General features: G+C 38.8%; 1 protein-coding gene across 1 annotated transcript in view; it reads right to left on the reverse strand.

Moving 5' to 3' along the window:
• Positions 1-7,060: 7,060 nt before the first annotated feature.
• The window catches only part of LOC133708769 (signal peptide peptidase-like 5), a 68,049-nt gene continuing 60,075 nt past the window's right edge, over positions 7,061-15,034 (reverse strand). Inside the window, exon 14 of the mRNA XM_062134291.1 lies at positions 7,061-7,440. Within this exon, the coding sequence (XP_061990275.1) occupies positions 7,322-7,440 (119 nt within the window). The 3' untranslated portion in view covers positions 7,061-7,321. The remainder of the gene's footprint in view (positions 7,441-15,034) is intronic.

The raw sequence follows: 15,034 nt of genomic DNA on the forward strand, positions 1-15,034 counted from the left end.
TTATTGAATTGACTAATATTGAAAATAAAATTACAAAACAAAAACTTACTAGTTTGAATGCATGAAGGGTTTACAGTGAGTACAGAAGGGTAAGGGAACTAAGGCAGAGTCTTCTCAACACATGAGTTGCTCTGCCAGAACTAGGGAGGAAATGAAAGAAGGAAATGAACTTTCAGAAATTAACTTGTGATGAACTGAAGGAGGGATGCTCCTTATATAGGACTTGACGCCCCGACAATTGGATCAGGGAATCTGCTTTTACTAGGAAAAGGCCAAAAACAGGAAGCAGCACGATTAGCTGTGTTTTGCCTCGTGAGTGAATAGTATAAAGTGAACAGTAAAATTCACTATTCATGAATAGTGAACTGTCTGGTTTTGGCTTTACTCGTAATCTTCATATGGATCTTGACTATCTTGGTAATCAGCCCATCTGACTGGTTTACCAGGGGTGTCTGAATGACTGTGATGACTGCGAGATGAGGAGCGGGAAGAGGAATCATCATCTTCTTCTTCTTCTTCTTCATCTTCATCGTTACTGAGGTTAGCAGCTTGTTCTAAGAGCTTCTTGGCTAACTCTTTCAATTCTTCTGATTTGGAGGATGTATCTGATTTTGTTGACTTTGCTTTCCCCTTGGACTTGGAAGAGGAATGTGACTTGAGGGATTTAGGTTGTGACTGTGACGTGGATGCCATTTGGAGTGGCATCGGAGTGACTGGAGCTCTTGACTGAGTAGGTTGTGATGGAGTGACTGGAAATTCTTCATATTCGTTAATGATTTTTTCTTTGAATGTTTTGATTTTTTGTTGGAGAAAAGGTTCTTGGAGTTGAGTATCGATTCGTTTAAAATTGATTTCTTCTTTGAGAAAGGTGATCTGCTTATATTTTGCCTGAATACAATTCAGTGTTTTTGAAATAGAATTTTCTTGGAAAGCTTTTAGGGTATGTATTTCGGGATTGGATAGAAAGGTAAATTTTACTGGTTCACCAAATGGATAGGTGATAATCCCATCATATTCTGTGGTAAAAGGATAAATTAAAGTAATGAAAGGAAGTCCTAAAATTACTTTGTCGGTTAAGTTTTTGACTAAAACAAATGGTGTTTTGAAGCATACATTATTTTGACAGACATGTGCTTTAGGGATCATCAGACAAAGTAAATCCCCTTGGTCATGTCCTGCCTTCTATGTGCAGAAAAATGCCGAATTAGAAAGAGGAACTCCACGTTTAGTCATTAATTATAAACCTCTCAATACAAGTTAATTTCTGAAAGTTCATTTCCTTCTTTCATTTCCTCCCTAGTTCTGGCAGAGCAACTCATGTGTTGAGAAGACTCTGCCTTAGTTCCCTTACCCTTCTGTACTCACTGTAAACCCTTCATGCATTCAAACTAGTAAGTTTATGTTTTGTAATTTTATTTTCAATATTAGTCAATTCAATAATCAGTTTTAATATCAGTAATTTTATGTATTTTTTCTGTAATTTATATATAATTTATATATTTATCAGTTTTATTTTCCACTTCCGCTCGGTTTCTGGTATCAGAGCTGTAAGAGTTGTGTATATTTGATTAGTTAAAACTTCTCAAACCCCAGGTGGCGGATTACCGCCTAGGAGTGGTATTTGAGTCGTATATATATAAAAGTCCGACCATCTGATTGTGTGTGGAACTCTAATATTAGCATTTTCTTGACTACTTTGAATTAAGAGAGTTTGATCTTTTGGGCTTTTACTTATGGCTTGAAAATTCATGTTTGTACCAGTGACTTTATAGTGGATTCTGTAAATTAAGGCTAGTGGTTAGGTTCCTTCGAGGACATTGTAACCTGAAGTTTTAATATTTAAGGTTAAGGATTTTAAGATGTGAGGATCACTAAGACTAATTGTAAAGTCTGGGTAACAATCAAAATGGATTGGACCGTTGAATAGGCTTGACTCAATTATTCCTAGGGTACTGTCATTAAAGTCGGTGAATCTTGCATCTCTGAGGCATAGGAGTATAGAGGCATTTAGACCTTTTCGGGTTAATGGCTTAACGCCGATTTGGACTAATCCTATATGTAGGAAATTGTGACCATCTTATATATATATATATATATATATATATATCTGCATGACCTACTTGGAGATGGGAAAATTCTACAGTACTGGGGGGTATCCCATGCTGTGAGTTTTGTGAATATTTGTGACCGTTGGATCGGTAATATATCCAAGGGTCATGGATATTCGAAACAAGCTGACCTATTCAGAAGGTATCCCGTTTCGCCGTCACTCTCACTTCGTCACCGTGCCTCCGTGCGCGGCGCTCCTCCGCTTCGCTGTGCCACCACGATTCTCTCTCTCTCTCTGAGCGACTCTGCCTTGGTCTCCCTCTCTCTCTCTCCGGCACGGACCCTTTCCATCTCAGCCTCTCTCCTTGACCGTCGAGGCGTCGACCGGTCGACGGTCCTTTCTATACTCGACGGTGACGGACTAACGGTGGTAAGTCAAATAGTTTATCGAAATTTCTGGGTTTTTACTTTTCAATCGATTTGTATCTCATGAACATCTCCGCTACTTTCTGGGTTTTCAGTCGAATAGCCTTGAAGTCTCGAACTTGGTTGCTCTCTTCCTCAAGCAGCAAAGCAGAAAGCCAGAACTGTTGGTTACACTCTGGGTTCGATTTCTGGGTTTTCACTTACATTCTGGGTTTCACTTTTCGAGCTTGGTTAGTTACTGAAATCAAGCTTGGTAAGTTGCTGGGTATTATATATTTGTATGAATGTATAATCATTGTATGATTAAAATCATTAAATTGATTGAGCTTCAAGTTGCTGCATTTCTGAATATCTCCATTAGTTGATCGAGCTGTTGCCTGTTGCCTTGTTGATAAGTTGTTTTATTGGCTGTTTTGATTGAGCTATTTTGCCATTATTTGTATATCTGTATTGGTCCTGTATCTGTTTTGAAATCTGGCATCTGTTTTGCCAGTTTTGGATGGTAACTGAATTGCAAACAGTTTGGTAATTTGGATGGGAATTGCAATCAGAGTGTTCGAATGATTGTGGAAACTATTTGTAGAATTGTTTTTACTTCCATTACTGAGAATTATTTGTACTTCAAGTTTTCTGATCCTATATTCAAATGGTTTTAGATAGATTACAAGTTGCATTTCTTTTCATTTGTACATGAACTGTGTTCAGGTTTCATGCACTCTGTGCATTATCAGTAATCTAATTTATAGTATGTCCAACTGAAAGAAATTGATCAAACATCTTTCATCTTTGCGAACTTGTCCAGCATGCCATTATGTTTGGGTGTTGATCTTCAAATCTTTGAGTTACTTTGTGGATGGAATCATGAGGGTGTGCAAAATTTGTTTCAATGGATATTTATATTGAAGAGGAGTAGTTTTTAGTGACCCAGAACTTGACTTGAAGATTTTCTGAAGCTGAAAATCTTGTAATGCTGTGTAATGATGAATTTGATTGTGATGAATTGAAAAGAATGAGAAGATATGTGCAGAGTTCTTACCTTTGCTTTATAATAGTTTGTTTGATAACCATGGAAGCTTTCCTTAGTCTGGTTCTTGGCTCCCAATTATTGTTAACTGTGGTAGAAAAGTTATCAATTGCAAAGTACTTGTTTTTGCTTAAAATGTAAAAGTGCTATATTCTGTGAAAGAAAGAATGGCATGCTTATATCTCATTTGTGTTATCAAAAGGTAAACAAGAAAGTAAAATTTTGTAGCAACTGTGATCCTTGGGCATTGACAAGGCATGGATAAAACCTGGAAGTGGCATGATATCTCATTTTTTAAACATAAGTATATATTGATATTTATATGTGCATATATATGTCCCCCTGTCAATTCGAAATTTGGGGTCCAGCTCAAGTTGAGAAGGAATTCCATATCCATTCTGTTCATGGCTCAGTATATGCTGATGGCTGGTAATTGATCATGTGATTGTAGTTTTTCTATTAATTGCTTTATATGATACTTGATGTTAACCTTGTGTAATAGACAGTGTGTCTATGTCTCTGGTGATTAGCTGTAAAGTGCATACCTCATTCTGTGCATTAGTCCTGCTGGAGTTAGCCTAAATTTTTTGGAGATGTAAAGTGCATACCTCATTCGGCACCATACGAGGACAAACGTCCCGGAATTTTTACATCCGTAAATAGACCCCCTGCCCACAAGAGGGTGGGAGCAGAAATATCGAAAAAAATTGAATTGCCAAGAACCGGTTACGAGCATATTCGTTTTATGTTTTATTTAGGGTATGGAGTTGACCGGGTAGATCGAGACCCAACCAAAGGCGAAAATCCCTGAAATTTCTACCACTACCATATATTCGTATGGGGACGACATCCAATGGTGAAATTTGAAAAATTCCATTTCGTTCCCCATTTTCTGAGCTTTTATTTTTTCAGTTTGTTCTTGTTGGGATAGGGAAGAATCACTTTAATTGGCTTCCAATGAATTATTTCATGCTAATCTTGCTAGTTCTGTGATTATTGTTAACAGGAGGAAATTAATGGTAGACTGAGATATGTTCATGCCTAATTGTTTGTGTTTGCTTTAAAGTTTTACTACCATAAACCTGAGTCTGTGAAAGCGGCCTTCCCTAGAGTTGACAAGTTGCAAACCCTAATATGAAAGATGGCGTATATGAGCATTTTTTCTTCATTCATTTTAGTTACATCACAATGTAGAAAGCTGAATTTCTTTGAACTATTGTCTTAATATTTGGTTTAGAATTGGAATATTGTACGTAGAGAATTGTTGTTAGTTAAAAAGTATTGTAATAAATGTCAAAAGTATAAGGACAATTATCAAAAGTATTGTAATAAATGTCCTCTTTGTCGTAATTACAAGGTCTAGGACAACATCTACCAAGTTATGAACCATTTTACAAAATTGACGACAAATGTGTTGTACGATTGGTAAATCTTCATATTTCATACCAAATAGAGAGTGTGTCCTCATTCTTGTAATATAGTTCTCGATTGTGTAATTGGGTGGTACCTTGTGTAATTTTCGTCATTGAGAAAATAATTACATCTCTGACAACGCTTATTACGAATATAAGGACAAATTATCAAAAGTATTGTAATAAATGTCCTCTTTGTGGTAATTACAAGGTCTAGGACAACATCTACCAAGTTATGAACCATTTTACAAAATTGACGACAAATGTGTTGTACGATTGGTAAGTCTTCATATTTTAGACTAAATAAATCATATGTCCTCATTCACGTAATATAGTTCTCGATTGTGTAATTGGGTGGTACCTTGTGTAATTTTCGTCATTGAGAAAATAATTACATCTCTGACAACGCTTATTACGAATATAAGGACAAATTATCAAAAGTATTGTAATAAATGTCCTCTTCGTGGTAATTACAAGGTCTAGGACAACATCTACCAAGTTATGAACCATTTTACAAAATTGACGACAAATGTGTTGTACGATTGGTAAATCTTCATATTTTAGTCTAAATAAATCATATGTCCTCATTCACGTAATATAATTCTCGATTGTGTAATTTGGTGGTACCTTGTGTAATTTTCGTCATTGAGAAAATAATTACATCTCTGACAACGCTTATTACGAATATAAGGACAAATTATCAAAAGTATTGTAATAAATGTCCTCTTTGTGGTAATTACAAGGTCTAGGACAACATCTACCAATTTATGAATCATTTTACAAAATTGACGACAAATGTGTTGTACGATTGGTAAATCTTCAAATTTCATACCAAATAGAGCGTGTGTCCTCATTCACGTAATATAGTTCTCGATTGTGTAATTGGGTGATACTTTTTGTAAGGGTTATTATCACAAATGGTACTTGAACTTATCCTCTATTTTATCGATGGTACCTGAACTTCAATTTTGATCACAACCAGTACCCGAACTTTTCGACTTCATTTTAAATGGTACCTAAGGCCACCTTCGGTCACTATTCCGGCCAAAAAAGCCAAATCTAAAAAAAAAAAAAAAAAAAATCAAGTTCAAGGCAAGTCTATTTCCAAAAAATCATCACTAATATATGATCGCAACCCTTAAAATCATCAAAATCATCACTATGATAGCCTCACATGCCATTTTTAGTCGGAATATTGACCGGAGGTGGCTCTAGGTACCATTTAAAATGAAATCGAAAAGTTCGGGTACTGGTTGTGATCAAAATTGAAGTTCAGGTACCATCGATAAGATTGAGGTATAGTTCAGGTACCATTTGTGATAATAATCCTTTTTGTAATTTTCGTAATTGAGAAAATAATTACATCTCTGACAACGCTTATTACGAATGTAAGGACAAATTATCAAAAGTATTGTAATAAATGTCCTCTTTGTGGTAATTACAAGGTCTAGGACAATATTTACATGTACACAGACAATATTACAAATTGATGACAAATGTGTTGTTAAATTGGTATAATTTTTTTATTTTATTTTCCATGTGTCAAAATTTTATTGGGTAACCTGATGACCTATTCATCAGGTTACTATCATATTTAATTGTTATATATTAAAAAAATAAAAAATAGAGGTATCCCATACTGGGGGGGTACTCTAGCTTGTCTCCTTGGAGATGGATTTGCTGTTATAGTAATATGGCTCCAAGTCCCCGTGTCAGTATTTTCTTATTTCTGTTTTATAGAGCATAATGCCAACTCATTTTTACATGAGTCAATCATACTAGCGCGGACTAACATTTGTATGGTGGTGCAGGACCATATAATAATTTTTCCGCTTTAAGATTTGTCGTGAGTGAGACTTACCTGAGGTTTAAGCCAAACAACTAGTGTTGTTTGAATAAAATGTAGTCATTAGGAGACTCCAAAAGGTTTAACCAATTGGATCATGAGACATGGAGAATGCAATACCATATTGTTCACTTCAGATAAACAAATCCTGTCATGGACTGATGCATCTATAACCATCTAAGGACCAATTACTAGTATAATATAACGCATGCAGAGGCACATCTGAACTCAGGTCCTCGGCTTGTCTTGACAATACTTGGTTTGGTTTCTAATGAAAGTCAACATTAGACATTCACCCTTGGGTTTCTAATTAGATGGTTTGGATTAAAAAGCAAGGATTATACAGCTAAAAATTGGATCCAAAGTTTATTGGGAATACTGGGTGCTTCATTGAATTCAAAGCGCATCTCGGTAATACACATGACGAGTAAATGAATAGTGCAAATGGTATAAGCTCACACTGGTATTCTTTAGACCATGTAAGTAGGAATCTTTACAGATGATATAAATGAACATTTTTACACCATAGCTTTGTGGAGATCCTTTTTATGTACAATTGGGCACTCAAACTCTCACTGATCTATTGTCTTGTCCAGAATCACCCAGAGTTGGATATAGCACGGTGCCATAACTCCAAAGTTCTTTCAGCTCACCTCTTATCAAACCCAAAATCACTGTAACACCTGATAGAATATCGGGAATAGAAGATAAAAGGTCAAACATTAAAAACCGTACCAGCCAAAATGTACAAAATGAAAAGCAAAAAACAATAAAAAGAAAAGAAAAAAGGATTGGATATGGAAGATATTACCTGTGTGATTTTACGTAATCTCCTAAACTAATTTTCTATGCATGGATTACTGATTTTTACCTTGTGTAAATTGTATGTGCGGTTGTTTTGTGGAGTTAAATGTTGTTGCTTTAATTTATCCATAGGTTGAGGAAATTATAAGCATGCGTTGTTTTGAATCATTTCAGTTGAGTTTTACTCATATGAGCTTAAAAAGTTTACCGGGTTTGTTGTTGCAACCCGGTGCACTATTCCATGGTGTAGGGGTTATTCCTATAGGTCATGGCAACCAGGGTTGAGACCACAGCTTGTTGTTGCAGCAGTGTTAGGTTTAGAACCTATTTTATTTATTTTCTTTACTCCTATTTGTAGTATGCTCTTTGTAAGTATTTACATTTACTTTGATGCTTTCAAGTTTATGTAAACACTTGGTAATGAAATACGTGACTCTCTGACATTGTGGGCTCGATTTATTTTGTTGCTTAGATTAAATGAAAAAAGTTTATAAGTATTTTCTGGGCGAATTGTTGAGTTATCGCGTTTTGAATTTGAATTTCTTTATTCAAAATTCGAGGCGTTTTAAAACACCTGTCAAGAATTAAAATAATATTTAAGACAAAATAATTGCATGCATATTTAATTTTAAAACAGAAGTCCACTCACAGTATACGGCTAATTCTACCGTCGATCAAAACTTTCCTCACGTGGGATCTCCTCACATCCCATACAAAGCAGCACTCATGAACAACCAAACTAAGAACCAGATTTTAAATTTACGTTAATTAGAAACCGAATTCTAAACATCAAATCCCCGTAAACTAACATCTCTAATTCTCCTCGAATTCAACCCAAACTTCGCCACTAACATCATTTCATCGATTTAAATGTTCTACAGCAGACCCGAGGAAAATCCAATGGACCGATTTTCGTAAATCGACAACCGAAATTTCGAACTTCGGAAATTCCCGATCAATATCTAAATTGCTCCAAGGATCCTTGCTCCAATTTCGGTCAAAATCATATCCACAAGTTGTAAAAGCTAAATTCAATCCAATAGCCAAATTAAAAGGGCAGAATTGGCCCCAAGCGCCACCTGAAGCAGCAGTGCGTGACTTCGACCACCCAATTGGGCTTAGCTTACATCAAGACATTCATCTCAACAACCCCAACAACTTCTTCAACTACCAAAAACAAACAGCTAAGCTAGAAATTACCTCAAAAGAATTCCAAAAACCCTAAATTTCAGTTGCTCGATTCTGGCTCCAATAATTATAACAATCTATCTAAAAATGGAATCGATCCAATGATCGAATTGAAACCTGAATTTCCTAAACTTCGAAAATTTCTATCGATCCCGAAGTTCATCATATAGCTACCAAATTAGATCCACATGTTCGTAATGATGAGCTTTACCCAACACACCAAATTAGGACACTAGAAGTGACAGGACACCCCCCACGCAGCGCCACCTCCGACCATCAAATCATGGTTCAAGACCAATGCCAAAATCTTCCTTACAACATTTCCAACAACTTTTACAGCTAGCACAAGGTCCAATTTTAAGTGTAGAAGCTAGAATTTACCTCGAAAGGATTTGGGGCCGAAATTGTTCAAATCCGAAATTCGTCTTCCTCAGGTTGAATTAAGATGTGAAACTTGGTGCCTTTGTATAGCATCACAAGACGAACAAAGCTCAGTTAGTCTCAACGTCCAATTTGGTCGGAGTTGGCTGGAATTTGAGAAATATGCCGAAAAAGGGGTCGTACATTTATTACTTCAATTCTTCACGTACGGTGAGTAAGAGGTTGCAAGACATATATAGTAACGTCCCGAACCCAAATTCACCCGTTTACTAGTCATTTGGACGGTAAACGACCTTTACTTTCACTTTTACTTTCGGTTTAGTACTTTTAGTGGCCCTAAAAGTCGACTTTTTGTTCGGGTCAAAATTTGAGAAAATGTTCTTCATGGAAGTTGTAGGGGACGTTAAACCGAGCGCGTGGATATGTGGTACGTAAAAATCGGAGCTCGTATGCAAAAGTTATAAGCGAAATAGTAAAGTTACTGTTCATGGTTACTATTCATGATAAGTTTCTATAAATAGCCAATTTACTGTGGTAAGTTTCCATTTTGGAAACTTACCGGCTTTTCTCTCTCTTCTCCCCCGACCCTTTCTCCTCTTCGGCCCGATTTCTTCTTCCTCCGGTTTCTTCCTTCTCCGGCCGACCCACGACGGAATCCGGGCACCGGCAGGCTCGCCTCCTCTCCCTTGTCACGCCTGGGGTGGTGTTTTGCGGTGGCTCGACCGGTGGAGCTCGGAATTGAGCCGTGAAGTCCACTGTAGCAGTTGGAGAGTTTCGTCGATTTCCGGCGATTCCGGCCGTTTCCGGCCACGAAATTGGCATCGAAGGTTCGGTTTTCATCACTGATCATTTCCCCTATGGCCTTGTGTCACGATTTGTTGTGTAGATGTCGAATTGATGAATTGAAATTTTAGGGTTCTTGAGGAATTTCTGGGCTTGTGTTCACCGGCCGAACTGGAGCTCTTTCAGGTAAAATTGGCACTTGTTGTAGTTGAATGAATGGTTGAGTGTGTTGAGTAGATGCTACTGTCCAAGTTTGGTGGCCATCGGAGGTGGTGGCCGCCGGCGCGTGGGGCCCACGCGCCGCCACTGTTGGTGGCGCGTGGAGGTGTGTTGAGCAGTGATTTAATTCCAGTTTTTAGTCCATTAAATTGTATATATGTTGTAGAGCTTGTATATGAAGTTTGGTGAATTTTGGAGGAGTTTGGAATTGTTTGTGATTTTTCGAAGTACGGTGTTTTGTGATGGAATTGTTGGAAATCCGGCCGTCGGATTTTCCTCGTTTTCGTTGTGGAATATGTTGATTGAGGAATTGGTGTTGTGGAAGAGATTTGGGTTGAATTTGAGAAGTAGTGAAGATAGAGATTTTCGGGTTTCGTTTAGGTTCGTAATTATTTATTCGAATTGTCGTTTATGGAAATGTACTTGTGTACAGGACGTTGTTGCGAGCTATGGCTAGATGAAGGAACTCGTTTGTGTGGTCGCCAATAGTACTGTGAGTGGACGTTTGTTTTTGAATATTGATGCATGCATTTATTTTTCGAATTAATGTTTTATTAATTATCATATTATTTTAGTTTCGGATATGATTTCGGTTTGGGAATATTGCTTGGATTTTCCATCATGATTTTTGGAACGTGAGTTTTATTTGCTCGGAGTTGAACTTGTGATTTAAGTGATTTTCGACGAATTATTTTTCCGAGGTGATTTCCGGAATTTATTAATATATTTTATTCGTCGATATTGAGATTTCTGGAATATTTTTCGAAATGGGATTTCGATGGAATTATATTTCTTGTTATTTATTGACTTTCGATTTTGGCATTGGGAATGCCCTATTGTTAATCTAGTTATTCTTTTAGCGTGTGGGACACGCTGTTGCTTTATACGACTTTTACGAGAATTTCCGGGCACGGTTGGGAATCGTACCCGTATTTTCTTTATTCGTGGGACATGGGGAAGCCTTAAGGATTTATTGGATTTTATTAGTTTTTACCCGCCATACCTGGGTCGTCATATTTATTGCTAGCTAGCCTATTAGTACTCCTCCCTGCTTACTATGTGTTTGTGGGTGAGTAAGAGCAGAGCATGGGATGCTCCAGAGTGTGGGACACTCCGACCCGAGCCTGGGAGGCTCCCTTCTTTCGTATGGTGAAACTTCTTCCCCATATTTTATCGTTGCTTGACTAGCGGGGCTAGTCCGATTTTCACTGTAGCCAGCGGGCTGGTCTTATCTTTTTGAGAAACGAGATTTCGGTTTTACGATATATTTTTCGAATGTTGTGACTAGCGAGGCTAGTCGGTTTATCGTTTTGAAATTCTTGGTTTTAAAGCTAAATGTGTTTTACCATTTGTGCATGCATCGAGTTTTTAAAGGAATAAATGTGGGAAAGTATGAAATCCTTCTTATTTTAAATTGTTTATTTTTGTCCACTCACGCTAACGTTTTTCGTCTACTTTCCCCTGGGCCTTTCGGTTTCTAATGCCCAGTTTGCAGGCGCTATTAGTTGAGGTCGGGCGTACATGGATCGAGGCATAGTTGACGAATAGCTTCCGCGCTTCTTTGTTTGGCTCTGATCTATTGTGGGTTACTATTTTGGGTAGTCCTCTTTAGGGGTGACTCGACCAGTTCTCGGTAGAGTTATCTCTAAGGTGGGCCCCGCAGGGCCACCTCGGATTTCAGGGTGAAATTCGGGGCGGGTCCTGTCATATATGGTTGGAAAGCTTGTCCCAAGACAAAGAGAATAGAACCAGTATCACGACCTGAGGTGGCTAGAATCTTCGCCAACAAGGATGGGAAGTTTCAGTGGCGAATCTGCCATTTTCTAGGCAGCTTGAGAACTTTCCCGAAATGGAAAGCTCAAATTTGCCATTTGTTGAAATAGGGTTTCAGTAAAGTTACAAAACTGCCACTCAATTTAAACCTTTATAACTTCTTTGTTACAACTCCGATTTTAACGTGCCATGTCCACGAACTCGGTTTAACATGCCCTACAACTTTCTAGAAGAAAGTTTTCTCGAAAAGTGTACAAAACAAAAAGTCAACTTTTTTGGTCCATTAAATATTCAAAATGAGAATAAAAAAGTTGTCGTTTACCATTCAAATGACTAGTAAATGGGTAATTCTGGGTTTGGAGCATAACATGAATGGAATCTGATGTACAAAAAACATGCAAAAAGGAAATTAAGAAGCAGCCAATCTTGAAGAAGGGGGATTTGGAAGTGTTTACTGGGGTCAGCTTGGAATGGATCACAAGTTTATATTATCTTTTCGGAAAAGTGAAAATCCATTTATTTTGGCTCTCATACATCAGGAAAGGTAATGCTAATCAACCAAAAACTTGCACATTTTGTTATTTAAGTGCTCTCTTTTGCACCAATGGCACAAAAAGAATGAGTAGTCTTGGCTTGCATCAGCATTTTACAATCATATTTCTTGTAGTTGACCTAAAACTCTTACTTCCTCTATTGTGTCTACGATTTATTTTTCAAATGCAATGAAGACTAATGAAAAACCAAAGCAGATGTATATCGATTTTAAAACTACATATGGAGAAGATTGAGTTATTTTGTAACGTGCAGTGTTTTGAATAGATGACTTTTGGAGGAGATTTTTGAAGGTTTAAGAAATTGTCAATTTGCTGCCTCCCTAGCTGCAAGTTTGCTTCACAATATTGGTTTTCATTGGGAAAAAAGGTTACCATAAGCACTCTTTTTGTACTACCATGGTAATGCTTTTTCCTTTTCATGATATAATATTATAATTGCTGTACATTGAGAATCAGCACCAGTATAGATTTTCAAGTTAATTCATTGAAGAACCCAATCTTTGGTGTAGAATGGCGAGCATCTCCATGTTTACAGTTCTGAGGAGGTTAAGGTTTGTCAAGTGTCCCTTTGAGTGCTCTGTCCTGGTATAAACTGGATTCTATCTTTTTTGAAGCAAAATGCCAGTAATGTTTTATCAATCATGGGCCAATAGTCTTAGTTGGTCTTTATGCATGGAACCTCAAAGTGGGTACTGCTCTTCCTGCATTTTTCAATATAACAAAGTATCATATATATATTTATCAAGTTCATTTTGTGCTTTATTTTCTTTTTTGAAGGTTGGTGTGTATTTTACTCTATGTATAACAAATTTACAACTTCATTATATTGTATATAGTACTGCTATGGCACTAAGATTGAGCAGTGCGTATTTGATATAAATGACTCCTTAGTTTTTTCTTTGAAGACTGTTTTTAAAGGGTTCTTGTCTTCTTGACAGACCATTTTAGAGTTAAGAGTTTGTTTCTGGTGGCTTTCTCCGGGTACCTCACACAGAATGCTATACCGTCTGGGGTACCGATCCAACTCCTAAATCCTGTACCAAGAATACACACTTAGAGGGGTAAACCGTCCGGTACGGTTTACGCCTCTCCGATGCCTGAGTCAGAAACTAATATAGATGTGTAATAAGTAAATAGTGGACAAAGGAGTTATTACCCGTAAAAGGTGGTTGTGCTAATGCCTTTATACTCGAACATGGGAAAGGAGTCTCCCCTATCTTCGATGTGGGACACAGGTTTGCTCTTCTGATGCTATATCAGCCCTCCTGTTGTGTAAATCGTTGGGCTGTGCTGGCCTGTCCCGGGCCCTGGGTGCCCGGGGTGGTATCCCATATGAGCCCCACCATGGTGGGTCGTGAACCCGGCCCATGGCATAGTACCTGGGAGTACCGATGGGTCCCAGCCGATAGTGCCAAACTTAGTTGAGACTTCCCTAGTATGTACAAGTCCCCCAAGTTCCCGTTCAAGATGTTTCTTGGGTGGGGACTTATTATTATTTTGTCTCAAAGTTTGGCACTAGTGTGCCTATAGGGAGTCCCCCAAGTTCCCGTTCAAGGGATATCTTGAGCGGGTTACGCTGTAGGTAGCTAATCTACGCGCTGTGATAGGATGAGGATTGAGTCTCCGGTACCCGATGGGGTAGAGGATGTGATCCTTCGGTACCCAATGGGGTAGAGGATGTGAACCTCCGGTACCCAATGGGGTAGAGGATGTGAACCTCCGGTACCCAATGGGGTAGAGAGAAGACTTGGCTCTGATACCCGATGGGGTAGAGAGAGGACTTGGCTCTGATACCCGATGGGGTAGAGAGAGGACTGGGCTCTAATACCCGATGGGGTAGAGGATGCGAGCCGCCGGTACCCAATGGGGCAGAGGATGTGTGCCTCCGGTACCCAATGAGGTAGAGAGAGGATTTGGCTCTGATACCCGATGTGGTAGAGAGAGGACTGGGCTCTGATACCCGGTGGGGTAGAGGATGTGAGCCTCCGGTACCCAATGGGGTAGAGGATGTGTGCCTCCGGTACCCAATGGGGTAGAGGATGTGACCTCCGGTACCCAATGGGGTAGAGAGAAGACTTGGCTCTGATACCCGATGGGGTAGAGAGAGGACTTTGCTCTAATACCCGATGGGGTAGAGGATGTGAGCCTCCGGTACCCAATGGGGTAGAGGATGACTTGGCTCTGATACCCGATGGGGTAGAGAGAGGACTTGGCTCTGATACCCGATGAGGTAGAGGATGTGAGCCTCCGGTACCCAATGAGGTAGAGAGAGGATTTGGCTCTGATACCCGATGGGGTAGAGAGAGGACTGGGCTCTGATACCCGATGGGGTAGAGGATGTGAGCCTCTGGTACCCAATGGGGTAGAGGATGTGTGCCTCCGGTACCCAATGGGGTAGAGGATGTGATCCTCCGGTACCCAATGGGGTAGAGAGAAGACTTGGCTCTGATACCCGATGGGGTAGAGAGAGGACTTGGCTCTGATACCCGATGGGGTAGAGGATGTGAGCCTCCGGTACCCAATGGGGTAGAGAGAAGACTTGGCTCTGATACCCAATGAGGTAGAGAGAGGACTT

Source organism: Rosa rugosa, chromosome 5 (genome assembly GCF_958449725.1).
Source record: "Rosa rugosa chromosome 5, drRosRugo1.1, whole genome shotgun sequence".
In the NCBI taxonomy this organism is placed as follows: Eukaryota; Viridiplantae; Streptophyta; class Magnoliopsida; order Rosales; family Rosaceae; genus Rosa; species Rosa rugosa.